Source organism: Platichthys flesus, chromosome 5 (assembly GCF_949316205.1).
Source record: "Platichthys flesus chromosome 5, fPlaFle2.1, whole genome shotgun sequence".
Taxonomy (NCBI): domain Eukaryota; kingdom Metazoa; phylum Chordata; class Actinopteri; order Pleuronectiformes; family Pleuronectidae; genus Platichthys; species Platichthys flesus.
In genome coordinates this window covers 11415835-11433912 of record NC_084949.1, presented here as the reverse complement: position 1 = coordinate 11433912, position 18078 = coordinate 11415835, and the positions used below count along the sequence as shown (strand labels likewise).

The window sequence follows — 18078 nt, the reverse complement described above, 5'->3', positions numbered from 1 at the left end:
TTTGGTGTCTCCTCCTGGTCTCAGCAGACATCACGCCTGTGCTAACAAAAGAGAAAAACGAAACTCTTAGGAAGCCTCTACTGTGCATTTGAAAGTTGAACTTGTACAAACAGAGGGAAATAAAAATAAAATGAGGAAAAGTTACATCATGGGACTATAAAATGGATTTTAAGTTATTTTTTTGGAGCCAGCTCAAGCTTTCTCCATTAAGTGCACAATCCACAGAGGCTATATTTCAGGTTTGGTGCGGCAGTATTAGATGCTTTGAATTTCCTACCGTACTTAAATGCAGCAATTGCCGTTCAACAAAGATAAGATACATCATGTACTTTCGTTATTTGACGTTACTCGTTGCCTCAAACGTGACGGTTTCATGTCGGTACATGTTTATTGTGTAGATTTGAGGAACACGTGTTGATACAACTGTGCTGAATTTAAATTATGAATAAATCTGAGGAACCGGTAGTGACCTTGTGACCGTGAACGAGCTCGTGCTTACGGAGGCTGCGGAGGAAATATCGACGTCAGTTTGGTAAAGCAAGTCGAAGTTACAGGTAAATTACACATTGAAGAAAACAATAGTTCGAGTTAATGTCGTTTGTCACCGCGGAAAATTGTCGACCTGTTTTTACTCGTTCAACTGTGAGAAGACGAACAAACGTGATTTGCTGTTAGCTACCAACCGCGGGATACACGCAGAAGCTTAGCCGTGGTTAGCCGCTAGCTAGCGCACATGTGCTTCCCGCACCTGACATACTAGACAGTGATTAGACGTCGCCTGTCTGCGGGTTCACACCGAGGAGCCACCGGCCCCTGAGTTGAGCTTAGCGAAGAAACTTCCCTCGCACCGCAAGGGTAAGTGGTTTCAAAGCCACCTGAACGTTTCCGGTTACAAGGGAATGAGTTTGTTGTTCGATCATCGTCGAGGTCAGGACTGTTTGCTCCTCCGCAGGTTGTTCCGCTAACTTGAAAACGAACTGTCACGTGGTAGGCAGGCGAAACAATTAGCCCTTATAAACTCGATCAATTAAAACTCCAAAGAGACGATACTTTGCACCAAATAACATATTTCAATGCAACATGGCTAATTATACATATGCATTAGTTATGTTTAAAACGGACGGTTTTATGTCACCAAGTCTGTTGGCTTGCATGATTGTCACATGTTTTATAAATTGATTCACTAATGATCAGCTGTTATTTGTATGCACCGCCCTTTCCATACTCTAAATCCCCTCACACTCTGGAGTTCATATTATTATTTAGATATGTGTATGTATGTAGTTTTGATATGTATATAAATGTGGATACGTGCACGTATACTGTGTGTGCGTGTATACACACAGTAGTCCTTGTTTTTTGGAAGTACTGGAACAAAAGTGTATGTTTTAAATCCTTGTGTATTTCTAAAGTGTGATGATCGTACTTACCAGTCTCAATAAGTCTTAACTAAAAATAGATTTGTGTGTGCTCAGTTTTTCTTTTCTTCCATTCCTTGTGATTATTTCTCTTCCCTGAAGGAAATCTAAGATGTGCTTGGTGATCTTCAATCTGAATTTTTATCAACTCTAAAAAAAAAAAAATTGATAAAAAATAGAAAATCTAGAGATTAGGTTTAGCTCTGACTGTAATACAACAGAACCCAATGACAGAACAGCAGACTGTTCTGGAAGCACAATTATGATTCCGGTCGCTTTAGGTGTTTCTGATGCACTTCTGATGATTTACATTTCTGAGCTGTCCCTGTTTCAGTGTGTGTCCGCCAGGATGTCGGACAGCGAGGCAATCCACAAAATCTTGCGGTCTGTCCTTCAGTCCAGCAATCGTGGTGTGTCCATCAACAGTCTCCAGGCAGAATACCGGTCACTCTGTGGACAGAACATCCCGCTGAAGAAGCTGGGCTTCTCTGAACTGGAGCACTTCCTCAGAAGTATCCCCTCTGTGGTCAAGTTGGAGTACGGCATGGGTGAGGTGAGTGCTGCTCTTATCATTCACCTTGGCTTACGTCCACTGTTTCACCATGTCTGAATTGGTTTGACTAATGTTGTTTTATCCTTGCACCTAACCCAAATTAAGCGAAATCTTCTGTTCTGACTCTCTCATGGGAATACATGTGTCTGTAATTGTAATGAATGAATCTGCTTTGCAGCTGAAATGCTTTGCCGCAGCGTGTAGAGAAACGGCCCACATTGCTGAGCTGGTGGCCAGGCAGAAGAGCTCCAAGAAGTCCGGTCGCTCCCAAGTTGTCAACTGCAAGATGAGATTCAAACCCTCCAACCCCCTCATGTTCAATTGTAGGAGACACTTGTTACTTCATAAACACACATTGTTTATTAGTTGAAATTAGATGCAGGGACATAAACCTCCCAAAAAAGGTTTCTCGTCATTCATCAAACAAAACTCGTATCCCTCTTTCCATACTCTCAGTGAAGCCGAGGTCCTCCCTCCGCCAGCCCTCAGCTGGTGGTGCTTCCAACTGGACATCAAGTCGTTCTCGGACTTGCGGTGGCTTCAGAGGCTTCAGTGCAGCAGGAGACTACAGGTAGAAAGACAATATCAGCAATAAAGATTTGTCAAGACATGATGACCTGTTGCTACACTTAAAAGTTGGTTGGACAACAGCCAGCCAGAAAAATGAAGTCATTGGTTGTCCAAAATCTCTTGTAATGGACTATTGTCTATTTGTTCTTCTAAATTTGCTTTGTCTGGAGTGTATTCTAAAACAATAACGCTAAGCTTCTCTTGTATTGTCTCCCAACATCAGGCAGCTGGACCAAAAGTTAAGCTACTCCACTCCTGTCGAACACCGACAACCGGCTCCTCAACCAGCTGTGAGACAGTGTGTCAGGTGAATATACACATGTGGACAAACCTGATAAGTTACCATGTTAACTCCCATTATGAAACAGTACTTGATGCTAAATTATATTTGTTTTTACAGTCTCATGTGTCACTCTCAAAGCAATTCACAGCCGAGTCTGAACATATTTATCTATTTTGGCTATTGGACTATTATATCAAGACATATTATGGTAAACCTGTATTGGCTTTATCTTGTCGAGCTGTAGTACTGGAATTTGCATTGAATGACGGTGTTACTATGAAAACTAAAAAAAACACTGCTTTGTTGCCAACAGGAAAGAAAACAGCTTTGCAAACTGCCAACAACCCAATGGTAAATCAGACCCTTGTGATTTAGATCCTCATTTATTTCAAAACATTTTTATGTCTGTCAATCTGTACACGGCTGAGCTTTCAACATGACCCTGGGGAGAGAATATTTAAAAATAAGAATCAGATTAACAACCAGGAAAATTGCTCTTCTGCATCTAATGATTTATTTCCCTTCTTTTTCCACAGAGAAGCCCCTGGAACGAGCTTCCAGACCAAATCTGTCCAAGGTACAGGAAAATCACTGTATCTCTCTGCTTTGTCTCATGGAAATTACTTCACAGCCTAGGAGAAATGGTTGTGATATTAGGGCAAGCTAATTGTAAGAAGAAAATGTTATTATATTAACTTTTCTATTAATATAATATAAGTAAAACCCACCCGATTCAGTTATGTCAAAGTAGACATTTTCCATAAACCCTTTTAATGAATAAGGTTGGTTACAGAAATCTGGTGCCAATCATGGCCCTATGTACCGGAACGAATCACAATGCAGATATCTGTGCCGCATTTCAGTGTCGAATTCTGCACTATAATAGTCACTCTGCTAACAAGCAGCAATATCTAGTTAACAATCTTAAGTCTCTAGTTAAAATTCAATTTCACTGTTGTGGCAAGGGAATTGTCTCTGTACTTCATGCAAAACGATTAAGAGACATGCAGTGTTTAAAATAAAAGAAATCTTCATTTCTGGCACTGTAAGACACTGGAACTGTTTTTAAAAATATTTATTTAGCACCAGTAGTGGCAAAAACACAAATGATACCCAAACCAATTTAAGGAATTTATCTCGCCAGTCTGTTAAATGTGTGTTCATGTTTGCACTAAACCAAAAGAGGATGTGGATCTGCTTGTCGTGATAAATTATGAACTCTGTCCATGCAGTCCAGCCTGTATGATGTTGGGCTGATGCAGAGCAGAATAATTCTCCTTCTGAAGAAGTACCGCAGTGGACTGTGGATGTCAAAGATATCTGAGCTCTACAGTAAAATGTTCAATGAGAGTCTTCACCCTCAGGTGCTCAAAGACCTGGAAAAGTGGACACACATCTGTATGGTGAGACGATTACGCATCAACATGTTTTTTAATTGGGCAACTTCAGGCCACCCCTGTTTGTTTCTACATTAGTTCATTAAGAGTATCCTTTTCATTTTTCATTTAAAAAAGTGGTTAATGTGATGCATTTGAATCAAATCCAATGTTAAGAAACCAGGTTCCGTCATGTTTTTGTATTTGTCTGAAGAGCCTGTTTAATACTTGAATTAATGTTTTATCGCATCTACATATTTCTTAACTTGAGAAAAATATTCAGCGGATGCCCCAACTTGCGGACATAGTTTTATGATTTAGAATTGTAAATAGTTTATATTTTTTCCCACAAATTTATATTATACATAACCTTTTTTAGGTAAGAGTCAGAATCTTTCCTTGTTTCCCTTATCTTCTTTCTTGTGTTTTCTTCACAGTTGGAGCAAACATCCTGTAATAACCGAGCTGACAGGCTGGTCTACCCCCCTCTGCTTCCAAAGCTCTCTTTTGTCCCTCGAATTGTCGCCAACAACAGCCCTCTAACATCTCCCACAAACTCTGAAGCCAGCTCCACACAAAATTCTCCACGTCCCTCAAAACCTGAAGAACCCACGCCTCGCTCCAAAAGCCCTTTAGCGCAGCCCACCTTCATTTTTCCTCCCCAATCTGCTGCTGCCTCTTCAGGCAAGCAGCTCTCCTCCGTCACGTTGCGTAGCCCTCTCCATAACCCAGCTCTGGCTCCCCAAATACCCCCACGTGCCAGTCGTGCAGCCAAAGAATGTAAAGATAATCATAATATAAGTACAGCTGCCCGTAAGAAAAATACTCCACCTGGCCCTGCCATTTTACCCCTTTCGAAGCTCACCTTCTCCTCTACCTCTGATTCTGTCCCTTTCTCAACAACTTCTGCTGACACTGTGTCGGCTGAAGTGCGTCAGAGAATAAAGGAGCTTCTGACCAAGTACAGCCATGGTTTGTGGGCCAACGCTTTGCCGAAACTGTTCATTGAGACATATAAGACGCCATTTCCTGAAAATGTTCTGGACCACTTGCCTCTTCTCCTGGATATGTGCTCTGTGGAGTACCCCATACCACACGACAAGAACAGGGTAAGTGAATACGATGGCACTCAGTGTACCACAATTAACACATTTTACAAGTTAACAGTACTGTGAAGTCAGCTTGGAAATTAATCTGACCTTATCTTAAATTAATTGTATACATAATGTTTGTCATTAATATATTTCCATTTGGCCAGGCCATCCTGTATCTCTCAGACAGCACAGACATGGAAGCAAAGCAGCACTGCAGTTGTCCCTTCCCCTCTGGTCTCGAGGTCCCGAGCCCCAAGATTACTCCCAGTCTGCCTCGTCCCTCAGAGCAGTTTCCCTCTGTGCTAGTTACTGATGCTAAGAGCAATGCTGTTACCATAAGGTAGGGCACACTTTTTGATTATTGGTTCATTTCAAATTTTTAAGATAGGGTTCACAGAAAAGAAATGTTTCACTCACCAAACATTTATTGGAATGGCTGAGCCATGATACAGTACAAAACATTGCTGGTAAAGACATAATACATAATGATGATAAACGATAACGAAAAAATACAAATGCTATTTGTCATGTACTAAGTTGATATAAAAGAGTAGTTATGACGCTCAACCCTCGTTTGATTGAAGGCACGCTCCTCTGAACCCCGGGGGTTAAGTGTCACTCGTCCAACTTTATAATAACCTGCTGAATTCATTCATCTCTGCCTCGCTTCTTCTGCAACAATGAAGTTAAAACACAATGTTGTGTCATAATCTGCAGGAGGAACTTACCTGCAGGAGTGTGTGTGAGCTTGTCTCTTGTCGCTGTTCACACAAAGGAATGATCACCTTAATTTAGTTTAATTGGTGGTGTCGAATCATGAATCCAGATAGTTTGGGATGTACGCGTCACTTTACATTTGAATTATTTCTACACATTTACCAACACATTTACCAACACTATCAGTTTCACTAGGTTAAACAGAAAGCTGTTATTAGTTTGGTGCAGTCTTAACAATGTGAACACAGATATGAGCCATTATTTTGATAAAGCAATGTCAAGTTAGTGTTCTGCCTGCCATGCATATTGTGATAAAGCTGGAAAAAAAGTGATTCTGTCCGTTCAGATATGTAGGGGAGAACTACTCCAATGCCCAGGAAGCCATGGAGGATGCGATGTGCTCCTTCTACAGGCAAGGCTCCACCCACCGCCCTCTGTTTAACCCTTTTGTTGGTCAGCTGATAGCAGTCAGGGGAGAGGGTGGAGACGAGCTGGCCAGAGCTCAGGTCACCGAGATTATGGCCCCTAACAAAGTCAAGGTAACTAATCGTTCAGTTTGTTGGATGAAGGCATTCTGTAGCTAGAGCTCGGGTCAGTGTTTCTGTATCAAAAGAGCTCTTGTGTGTGTGTCTGCCTATCAGGTGTATTATGTTGACTATGGCTTCTCCGTGGAGATGAGTGGGAGTAATCTGCTGGAGCTGCACCAGGATTTCCTCTCTCTTCCCTTCCAGGCCACTAATGTGAAACTGGCAGGTACATAAGATAAGGAATCTACCTGAAAACTTTAATTTGTCTGAAGTTGGTGAAAGCCCTAAAGATATTGCAGGAGAACTCTTCCTCTAAATGAAGGATAAAACATTATCATCGGTCAATACCATATAGTTATAAATAGCCCTGAATTGATAACCCTTTATCTCCCTTTTCTTTACCTCCCTCTAATCAGGTTTAGAGACTCTCAGCGCCCACCCACTGGTCCAGTCCTCCCTAGATAAGTTGGTAGTTGGGAAGATTCTTCTTATGGAGACATTGGAGCCATGTCAGCAGATCGAGTTTCCTTTGGTAGTGTTGTACGACACGTCACAGGATGATGACATTAACATTAACTCCACCTGCCTCAAGAGCCTGCAGGACAATACCATGAACAACCCTCTGACTGTAAGTTTGAAGAAGTTAATCACGTGTAGTAATGCTGAACTACAAGCTTCGTTTGTTTTTGTGATTGAAGACAACCTTAATCCAGCAAGTGGTGGTTTTGTACCTTTCTTATATTATTTTGTCTTGTGCTATAGTAGCCCAAAATGTGTTATAAGAACTCTGCATTTTTCATTCATTTTGAATTAAACCAGTAACTTGTAAGTCCTCAGTGACACACAATTGTGTTATCAACCCCCTCCTGTATTATCTAATTCTACTCTTTGTGTTGCCTGTAGTTGAATGTTACCCAACAGAACGTGTGCGTTACAAAAGTGAGTCCAGATGGCATCATCTACTGCCAGCTTCCCTCCAGAGGAACAGCAAAACTTAACAAGTTACTGGAAAAAACCGAGGCCTTCTTCATCTTCCAGGTAGACGTCACAGTGCACAAATATCTCAGTTTGCTCCTGCACCTGTGTTGTAGAACATTTAAAGTGACAGTATAGTAGCTGCAGTCTAGTTTTCTGGTGTTTCTTTATTCAGCTTCTTGATGAGAGGCTGTTTCAGGTCACAGGTTTGAATTATTTTCTGAAGAAGAAATAGTTGGTAGTAGTTTAGAAAACCAGACCTGTTTCATGGCATCTACACTGTTTGTTCAGAGCAGGCAGACAGAGGCGGACAATCAAGGTTGTACATTTGTCAAGATGTGAAAAGCATGGATGACTTTATGGAGGTCTCTGACTCAAGGTTGTATCAAGATGTAAGAAATCACTGTTTTGCTTAGCAGATCTCACTCTGAATAGTTGAATTAAGACAAGTGGAGCTTTGTGATCTTAGTTGCATTATGCAGACTTGAATGTGAATGGAATATTCTTTTAGCAACAGCATTATCAAAATATTGTCCTATTGTGAGTAAAAACAAAGCGTAGAATATTGCTGTCCATGTAAACATACTCACTGTTATTTTTCCTACCAGATGACGTCTGAGTCCCTGGTGTCCAGACCCTTCAGTGGAAAGTTCTGTCTTGCCAGCTACAAAGGAAAGTGGTCCAGAGTCGAGGTAAGATCAGAATCCATAAATTAGTTAATATTGAATTGTATAAAAAAAATTAAGTTTATTTCTTTGGCTCCCACTTTTTCTTGTTTTCAGATCACCAACATGTACAACAACAGAGTGTTGGAGATCCTCTTCATTGACTTGGGGATCCCTGCAACTGTAGAGGTGACTGCTCTCCGAGAGATTCCCCCGCCTTTACTCAAAGAGTTCACCACCATCCCACCGCAGGTCAGTTATTGTGGCTATTGTGGTATGTAGCATGAAGTAACGACCATGCTGCACAGAGCTTGTGACTTTCAGCCCACTCATGTTCTTCCCACCTTTTCCTTGCGCTATGTAGCATTGGTGAGCAGGTACCATCTCCCACAAGAAGTGCCAAATCAAATGACCGTTAGTGGCTTTAAATGTCAGAATCCGGTCCAGGAAGTTTTAGAACTATGCTGAAATGTAGTTCATTAAAAATATGTATTAGTCATTTCATACCAGCGATAAAGAAAGATACTTTTAAAACAACAAGGATTTCGCTTGGAATTAACATGTTTGTTATTGACAGCAGCTCTGTTTCAGTATGCCAGACATCATGAGGATTATATATTGTTCGGTTACCAATTGGACTCAGAGCCAAACAGAATTACGTACCAGCAGAGGATGCTGTTGCCTACCAAAACTTACAGTGTTGCTTTATTCTCCAACCAGTCAACAGTACTTAAAGGATAGTTCAGCAAAGGGCATCAACAAACTTCCTAGAGATCCTAACACTGTATAATTTTTGATCTCTCCAGGCTGTCAAATGTCGTCTGGCTGACCTCAAAGTTCCAGAGGGCGAATGGAGCCCACAGGCTGTTCAGTGGATGGAGGAGGCTGTCATGAGCTCTGAAGACTGTAAAATGAAGGTTATATATTTAACATGGTTAACAAGTGAAGCCTACAGCTAAGTTAGACTTCAGTTATAATCTAAATAAACACTTTGCAAATTAAGTTTATGAATAAAGCCATGGTAAAATACTGCCTGATAGACAGGAGCTGTAAGGGCTCAGGTTATGGTTGGCTTTTTCAAGGGAGTGTGATCAGTCATGCTGACCTCTAGAGTCTTTCTAACTTTGTATATGCCCCATTTCAGATCACGAAAGTAGATGAGCACAAAGGTGCACTGCTGGTCTATATGTACCTCTTCATCAGTGTTGACAGCCAGGAACTGCACAAGAGCATCAACCATGAGCTGGCTCAGTCTGAGCAGTGGCAGAAACTTACCACACAGAACAACTACACCGTCACCAGCAGCACCCATAGCATGGATACAGGTAAGACTTGTACTCTTTTTTTTTTTTTTTTTGTTCTTGGTCTGATATGTGCAATTAAAACATTGGGACAGCGACACATTTTTTTTTATTGTTTATTATTTGTATTAAAGCACAATGACTTTGAAATGAACTCTTCATTTGAAGATGTTTAGCATGTACTTGTGTTTACCAAGGTCTCGATGCTCTTGTGGAGAAGTTGACTCTGAACAGCCCAGTTCCGAGCCCTTTCGTTAAGACTTCAAACCAGCCTTGCTACGAAGCAGACTCCTCTCTCACAAATGGAACCACCAGAAATGTGAAGCAGCCACTTCCATTGCCTCCTTTACTGGAGCTTCCCCAGGTGTGTGGAGGGGAACAAACCATATCTCATTCATGCTCAACGTTTGATACCTTCAATTTGCGCCTATTTGTGTACATCTTCTGAAAGCTCATTTATTTATTGTTTAAGTGTAATGTCGGACCAGATCAGCTGGAGAGTGGGGGGGGGGAGACACTCAAACAGGAGACTCTTACACGGTAAAAGATGTCCAGAGCTGGAATGTCCGTCTGCCTGGATCCTGAAGCTGTAGTGGTTAAAATTATGCAGCGGCAGGACATAGCTAAAAGTGAATGTAGCAGAAAACATGAATCGATTATGTTCTGTCTCTGCATCAATGCAGAGTCGTCCACTGGGCACAGGGACTTACAGCTGCCTTTTCAAGTTTCTGTAACAACACCTCCACCGTCACAATGTGTGTTTTTGTTAGAACTCTCATCTCTGTGCTGCCCTGTTGAGGGTGTACTGCTTAATAATTGCTTTTAACAGAAGGCTGATTTCCTCTGGAAAGGCATCACAACTGTGCCTTAACTGTAACTTCAAAAAGAAAAAGGTCCAAAATGCCATGTGGTATTAACACCTCATTTTCTTCTTCCTGTTCTTTCAGCCTGGTCAGAACATGGATGTGTTTGTACCGGTGGCCTGCCACCCGAGGTACTTTGTGCTACAGCCATGGCAGGACCTGCATAAGCTAACTGTTTTGATGGGGGAGATGATCTTCTATTATAACCAACACAAGACCACTACCCCCACACACATTCAGAGTGGAGAATTCTGTGCTGCCAGAATAGACAAGAAGTAAGTGATTTCATGTGTTTTTAGTTAATGCCAATGTGATTTGTAGTTTGTAGCAACACACATGGCTCCTGCGAAGAGTGTGTGCCTGAGCATTGTGTAAATCTGTCAAAAACAAGATGCTATTGTTAATGGTTGATATATCTTTCAACAGCTGGCACCGCGTTCAGGTGAAAGGCATTCTGGCAAACGGGTTGGTGTCTGTCTATGAGCTCGACTATGGAAAACATGAGCATGTCCACAGTAATCTCATCAGGCCCCTGATCGAGGAATTCCGACAACTGCCTTTCCAGGCTGTCACTGCGCAACTGGCGGGTGAGATGATTATAGTAGTTGATGTTTGGCTGTTGCATAGACAGTCAATAAAGATGCACTTCCTCCAACTTATAAGTTAGGATTACATAGCGTCTTTGAGAAAAATGTATTTGACGTGTGCTTTGACTTTTGAGATTGGTCCCATGGCCCATCTGCTATCAAGAAGGGGGTGGGATTTATGACCTATATTGCAGCCAGCCACCAGGGGGTGATGAAGAAGTTTTGGGTTTACTTTTGGGGGGCTGTCATATCTTATCATATCTAAAATTGTATTATATTTCATTTTATTTATATGTGAGGGATAGTGCCATGAATCGTTTTTAAATGTGTTCTTTATAGTCAAAATTAATGAATATTCAGTCATTGGGATTTCTCCATAAGCATTTATCCAACTCTCTCTCAATTATTTATAATTCATTATTTTCTGAATATTAAATAAATTGTCCTCATTAAATGCAAGAATCCCTGGATGCTTCTGTGTGGGATCTATACTCTATTGTATGCATGTTTTGTTGAATTGTTGCTCTAAACTTTACCCCCTTGGGTTTCCTCTGAATAAATAATAGTTTTTTGTATGCGTCACAATGACCCTTGGAAAGACACAGTGGAGCATTTTGTGTCATCAGCCAGATCCCAGCTAGCCAGATGTTAAGCTCAGTATCTGTCCACAAACAGTTGTATCTCTCCTTTTTCTCCAGGTGTGAAGTACAACCAGTGGTCAGAGGAGGCCTCCATTTTATTCAGAAACCATGTGGAAAAGAAAGCTCTGGTAGCCCAGGTGGTGAGTGTGCATGAGGGGTCAGAGGTTAAAGGCAGGCTGAGAGAGCCCCGGTTGACTGTTTATCTTGTGGACACAACGTTGGAGGAGAGGGACCTGTGGATTCACACCCTCATGGTCGACATGGACGTCGAGCTATCTTCAGCTGCGTAAGACGTCTGTTCAAACATGGTGAAATAAATCCGTTTTCAGACTCTGACTAAAAAACTATACTTTCCTTTTAACAAGCCACTGTTTCTGATGGCTCCTTTTAATTTTCTAAAATCTGAAAATCCTAGGAGACATTTCTAGCCAAATGTTTCACCACTCAGCATTTTCTGGATCTTTCTGCCAATCAAAGACTTACAAAGAGCCAAGGCTCTTGTGAAGATAACAGAGGGTTTTGTTTAGCTTAGGAATAATTGTCCAGACTTTAAGGACTGACAGACTTACTTCTAGTTAAGTAATTTTTGTGCTGCATGTTATGTTGTGATTATATGACCTCATTTAATTTTGTTTTTTTGCTGTGTGGTTCATTTTGCACTTTGTTTTGTGTACATAATAATTTGTGTTTTACTAATCCAATTCACTGGACTTCTCTGCACTACTAAGCACAATTTAATAACTGTAGTTGTTAAAACATGATTGAAACATCTTGTTCATCTTGTGTTACTTGGCTGAAAAAAAATTATATTGTACCTCTACTGTTTGAACTTGAAAAGTTGTTCACAATGTGTTCTAATAAACAGTCGAGTGAATGTGGGTGTACTATGACTTGTCTCCACTTCCTCCCACTGTCCAGCAATGGAGCCAAAATATCCTGGAAATTAATGTTGCCATTCACTTGTGACCTCTTTTCAGGAGAGCTTACTTACGGTGCATTTGCAAAGTTTCCTTCCTACATACTCAAAGCACAATGATTGTTCTGTTGCTGCATTGCTTGATATCCAGCAGAAGTAAAAAAAAAATTGTATCAGTTGCTTTAACCGATTGCAGAAATAGCTGACATACAATGTATGAAAAAGTAACAAGAAACGTCAATCTTGTATATGAAGCCGTATTCATAGTGACCACCCCTCCATCGGATTAGTGTTGAGTGGATAATGAGTGCATTTTCTGTGAACTATCACTTTACTCAAACAGTGTGAGCCAGGTAGGATGAACAAAAATAACATGATTAAAAAAAAGCTCTGCACACAAGCAATAAAAAAAGTGACAGTACATTGTAGAAATGTTTGAGGAGGAGTCCCTTAGACGAAGATGAACTCCGAAGAAGCTCCGGAGCATTAGCACAGGACAAGAGAACAGCGCATCCAACAGGCAGGTTTACAACGAGCACATTCCGATTTAGATCAAATATTGGGTGACTGTGTGTCCGATAATGGGCTCAGTTGCCTTTCGTGACATCATTGGAGTGACAGGGCAGCCGCATGTGGGGTGAGGAGGAGGAGGGACGATCTCTCTCGCTCTCTCTCTCTCTCCCCCCACATAAGTTTACTTTGCCCTTTGCGGGAGATGAGTTTCAGCCTCTGCAAAAAAAAACTTCTGAGAGCCGAGCAGCGGGGACGGGGAGGGACGAAACTGCTGGGAACTCGCTCAAATCAGCCGCATTCAGGATTTATCCGCGGGGCCCTGGACGGTGTCTTGTAGCGGGACTTGGTCGGAGCTCTCCCCGAGCAGCGCGGCTTGCAGCGCGGCTCGCAGCGCAGCGGACCCTCGCAGGGCGACTGGAGGAAACCATATCTGGTCAAAGTATTCGTTGCTGTCACCCGGTGGGACCGTCCGGCTATAAATAGCGCGGGAGGAGGTACGGAAATAAACGCAAAAAACCCGAACGCACACTCAAACTAGTGCACATCACATATGTGCGTGCATATAATGGAGCAGGGCAACAGTTTAAAAAAGAGAGAAGTAACAAGTCAGTGAGAATAGAGGAGCTCGGTGGAATATCAGGAATAGTTTTCATTATTTTAATGTTTCCTTTCCTTTTGTTTTCTTGGCTGTTGGAGACTTCCTCTAAAAGTAATGACACAAGATTTAAAACAAAAAAAACCTGCACAGTTACTTGCAGTCCTGCTGGAGTTATGTGTGATATTTTTTCTTTAATGACCAATTAGAAAATGTCCTATAGTTCATAATTATGATAAATTACTATAAATGCATTAGCAGACGCTCCCAACTTCAGTTAAATTCTAACATCTAATAAAATGGTTGTTTTAGAGGTCAAACCGGCTGTAGCTGTAGACATAACCCGTCTCCTACGTAGTTCATGACTGAGGTGCTGTGAGGGGCAGCAGTTGTCCTCAGGCTGTTGCTCTTTGTAACCTTTCATGAGTTGGTTAGTTTAAATTGTTGTGGTCCAGCATGCATCTCTCTCCAGGAAATGATTCCTCACTCTGTAGTCTTGCACACCATCTAAAACCTGCATACATGCATCCATTCGTCTCTTCATGATCTCTGAGCCGAGTGATGCACCACACGAGCAGCTAACCTGAGCCTACGTTCTGATTAGTGCTAAAACATTATAACATTCTGACCTCTGCAGAGTGCACCAGTGGACAAACCCCAGGTCCCAGGCAGCAAGCCGAGCTGCTGGGCCTCTGAAAAGGGAGATGGTGACATACGACTCCACACTGGTCCTCAAATTGGAGACTTCCAAACACAGTGGCCAGTTTCTGATGAGTTTATCGTCCTTCAAAAAAGGATTGATTAAAGTTTTCAGAAAGTAATACAGAGTTATTACGTTAAATTCTGTTTTATTTGTATAGCCCTATAATCACGACAGACTTTATCACGAGGCACTTTACAGAACTACAACAGTTTCCAATGAGTTAGCACATGGTGAGGATTGTGGCATCTCTGTCCGTTTGTTTGTTTATTAATTTGTAACCAAGATTACAGAAATATAATTTATTTCTAAGAAACTTGGTAGAAGGATGCAGTTTGGGGCTTCAATATTGCTGCAGGTCTGAGTTGGGGCTGATCCAGGAAAGATAGTTGCGATAGAGCGTTTTTCAAGGTCTCTCTGGATTTCTTAGAGGATCATCAGTGGATGTTGTTCAGGGGACTGATATGATGCAGCTTGACTGAACTTAAGGGTTAGGGTTGGGCTATTGATTTAGTTAATATCTGTGCTAAACTTAAATCTACCCAGTAAGTGGACACCCTTATTACTAACAGAGCAAAAAACACACACACACATACACACACACACAGACACACACAAACTATGCTGGAGCTTGTCGCTGCCTCTGCTTTATGGCATGTGGCTGATGGGGGGGGGGGGGGGGTTGGGTCAGCAGGACAGTTGCCTCTCAGCTGTTTTCTGCTGTGCCACTTTTATAAACCAGCACAATTCAAACAACTTCAATCCTGCACTTTCAACGGGGCACAGTCCCTGGAAATGAAAGATTATCTGACCCACGCTCCAGCTAAGGATCCCCCTTCAACCCTGCAGTTATCATCTGGTTAGATCTCCAGGGGATCTCAAGAGGGATCTGGAGTCCATAGCTTTAATTCAGTTTTATTTTTTATGTCGGAGTCTACAAAAGACCTACAGTAGTAAAAAGTTTACAAATGTTGTCAGGGTCAGTTCAGCTAGTTTAAACTCCTACGGTGACTGTGTTTGACAACGGCTTGGAGACGGCAGCAGTATGTCTCGAACTCGCCAGGCTGAAGACATTTTACGTGAACTTTTCATGTGCTGCTCCCATGCAATTGTTGTCATGACGGTGTAAGCTGTTTGGAGACATTTGCCAGGGAAGGCGTCCGCCGGGCTCTCACTGTGTTCTCTGTGACAGCTATAAGAGCCACTCGGGGGTTCCTTGGGGTTTATGTTTAAATAGCGAACCAAAAGAAAGATCGCGGTTGAAGCAGCTCAACATACACAAGAATAGCCGCGTGTGCAGTTGCCACATTAAACCAGGCGCTTGCAAGGTTTTACCCTCACCTGACTGGATGAATAGTCGTGCATCAGTGCTGCAGCTGGAGGTGACTGCAGGGGTCCTGGTTTAGGGGCCAAGTCAAGTGTTTATGACTTAACAGGGAACAGTCCGTCTCTGGTCATCGCTGCCTGTTCGTCCTCTCTGCCTTGTGAATGTTCTGGGATGGAGCAGGAGCTTGTAAACCTTATAAATACAGACGCAGGTCTGTTAGATCTCATCGGGGCAGGTCAGTGTCTTCCAGCAGACTTGCAGCGTTGTTTGGAGTTCGGCCCAGTTCTTCATCTTTGGTTTTGGAAACTTGTATTGTCATGAGCTTAAGAGGGAGCAGAACAAAAGAACGGCACGCTTGACCCCACCTTTAAGGAGGTTAGCCAAAACACACTTGCTGACATACTTAAGATCAAAAAGTAAAGTTTGCAGTCACATTTGTGCAGCTCGACTGCCGGATCTCTTGCATGTCAGTTGGGTTTTTAAACTCCATCTCAAACTTTTTCTGCCTAATTTGAGTTAATTCTCATCCCGGCATTGGAGGCTGGCTCAAGTTATTATTAGTCTTGTCATGTGGGGATCTGTCAGTGGCAGCTCACAACTCCTTTCAAACCCTGACCCAGAGTTGTAAGAGACCTGGACTCCAAGTGTCTGGTGATGTGACCCACAAATGTTCCGCTGCAGCTCACCCATCATCGATCATCTGGTCCATCAGCCAAAACTCTGTCCTGCCATGTAGAGAGTTACCGTGAGAGGAAAACGGATCCAGAGTATCTCCAGCTGAGACAGAAAGTAGGAGAAAAAACACATTTCCGCACAAGATATCTGGTTTATCCCGGCTTTGACTTTTAGCCTTTTGTGCAGAGTGCTTGGAGAAGAGAAGCAGAGCTGCATTCGGACACTGGTTCATGGCAGAGGTCAGAAACAGGATATAAACTGGGAGGAAAGAGAGGATTAGTTCAGACAAGGGAACAGGTGCAAATGTGTGCTAGTTCAAGGTTTGCCTGCTTTTATAATCAAATCAAATTCTATTTGTTTAGCCCATATTCCCAAATCCTAATTTACCTCACAGGGCTTAACAACCTGTAGAAGGAGCGATGCCCTCGCTCCCTAAGCCTCGACTGGAGTGAGGAAAATGTTCCAAAAAAACGTTTAACATGGAGAAGAAAAACGTAGACACCTCAGGGAGAGTCACAAGTGTTCTTCTCCCAGGACGGTCAGAAGTGCAATAGATGTTGTGTCTAACAGATAATAATATTTTCAAACATCCATGAAAAAAAAGATTAAGGGGGTTCATGGAAGGCAGAGCGGTAATGACAGCTGTAATTATGGAGGTGTGGTCAGAAATAGTAGTATATGTGAGCAGGCATATTGTCTTTGCAAACAATCTAGCTGTAATCATAATCCACGATCATGTCATGGAGTTTCTACATGTATATACTGCGGGAAATCACATCGGTGGTCTGTTGTTGAACTTCTGGTTTGTAAACGGCTGGTTTGTATAATATGGCTTTAGGCACTTCATTGCTGCCTCACCTGACGTAAAGTCTTATAGGCCTATTTTTTATTTTCAAACACATTTTCACGACGCCTTCTACATCATCAACCAAGGTCAGAATATTTAAGCTTCTTACTGTCTGGCCTTTTTTCAAAATGATTATTAGAAAAGTTACAACTCTCAAAACACAACTTATCGTTAAGTCATTAACATTGCCTGTGAAAAAGTGTTTATACCTAAACTAAGGCCTCATGGCCAACTCAAAACAATCTGACTTTTTCTTGTTTGTTTCTGGTTTGAAACTATAAACCAACTCACAAAATAAAAGTATTAATGCATTCATTACCTATTTTGCTTTACCTTAAAGGATAGCATTTGGAGCTGGATCAAATCCCAGCTGTGAATGGGTGAGAGTACATCCTGGACAGGTCACAAGAGTATAGCTTGACCTGCATGCAAGAAGAGTTTGGCTTTCTGTTTTTCTTCATGCGCTGAGTCATGTTCAACGTCACAAACGCACCATGAACTGAGGCGGCCTCTAATCTCGCTGTCCTTCTAAATTACCGTCCTCACCTTGGTGTCATTTTCCCATCTCTGCCGATTGGAGCCAGAGCTACTGCAGAGTCACTAGACCCAGTAGTGAAGGCCAATTGTATCCATTCTCATTGCACTCAAACGGGTTTCATTAACCTAACATCAATCTGGATGTCTTGTTTGGACTAAATCAAATTTCCAAATTAATTTCTCCTGATTGTGATGATGTGTTATCATAAATTTCCGAACAATAGTGCTACATCATCAAAAAAGATAAATACAAACATACATGAGTAGATTGGCCGCCTCTCAAATGGTTAGATGACTCACTGTAGCGTTCGTCGTTTGATTCTGAGAGACCTTATCTCTCTTCACTCTTCACTTTAGCCCTGAGCTGGCAGTTAGTGAAGTGAGTTTGGTCAAGTTCT

The 18078-nt window shown here is 42.0% G+C and overlaps 2 protein-coding genes across 4 annotated transcripts in view; both read left to right on the top strand.

Moving 5' to 3' along the window:
- Positions 1–1757: 1757 nt before the first annotated feature.
- Positions 1758–12522, top strand: tdrd7a (tudor domain containing 7 a). The gene is made up of 21 exons (XM_062387055.1): positions 1758–1971; positions 2150–2294; positions 2428–2542; positions 2765–2848; positions 3138–3175; positions 3361–3401; positions 4057–4227; positions 4638–5309; positions 5459–5634; positions 6358–6550; positions 6653–6764; positions 6955–7166; positions 7442–7576; positions 8122–8205; positions 8296–8430; positions 8985–9095; positions 9323–9503; positions 9677–9843; positions 10427–10617; positions 10769–10929; positions 11628–12522. The coding sequence occupies exons 1-21, from the start codon at positions 1768–1770 to the stop codon at positions 11858–11860; spliced, it is 3561 nt and encodes a 1186-aa protein (XP_062243039.1). The 5' UTR covers positions 1758–1767; the 3' UTR covers positions 11861–12522.
- A 658-nt stretch (positions 12523–13180) lies between these two features.
- Positions 13181–18078, top strand: part of tmod1 (tropomodulin 1) — a 20847-nt gene continuing 15949 nt past the window's right edge. For 2 of the 3 annotated variants that reach the window (XM_062388160.1, XM_062388158.1), the window contains exon 1: positions 13577–13708. In XM_062388160.1, the coding sequence (XP_062244144.1) occupies positions 13660–13708 (49 nt within the window). In that variant the 5' untranslated portion in view covers positions 13577–13659. Of the gene's footprint in view, positions 13494–13576; positions 13709–18078 lie in introns of those variants that run through there. The other variant, XM_062388159.1, reaches the window with a different exon arrangement.

What these genes read in the sequence shown, in the direction of transcription:
- tdrd7a (XM_062387055.1), top strand. Translation starts at nt 1,768, where the DNA reads ATGTCGGACAGCGAGGCAATCCACAAAATCTTGCGGTCTGTCCTTCAG. An exon ending in TGGAGTACGGCATGGGTGAG is followed by an intron (nt 1,972 to 2,149) that starts GTGAGTGCTGCT and finishes TCTGCTTTGCAG; the next exon opens with CTGAAATGCTTTGCCGCAGC. An exon ending in AGTGCAGCAGGAGACTACAG is followed by an intron (nt 2,543 to 2,764) that starts GTAGAAAGACAA and finishes TCCCAACATCAG; the next exon opens with GCAGCTGGACCAAAAGTTAA.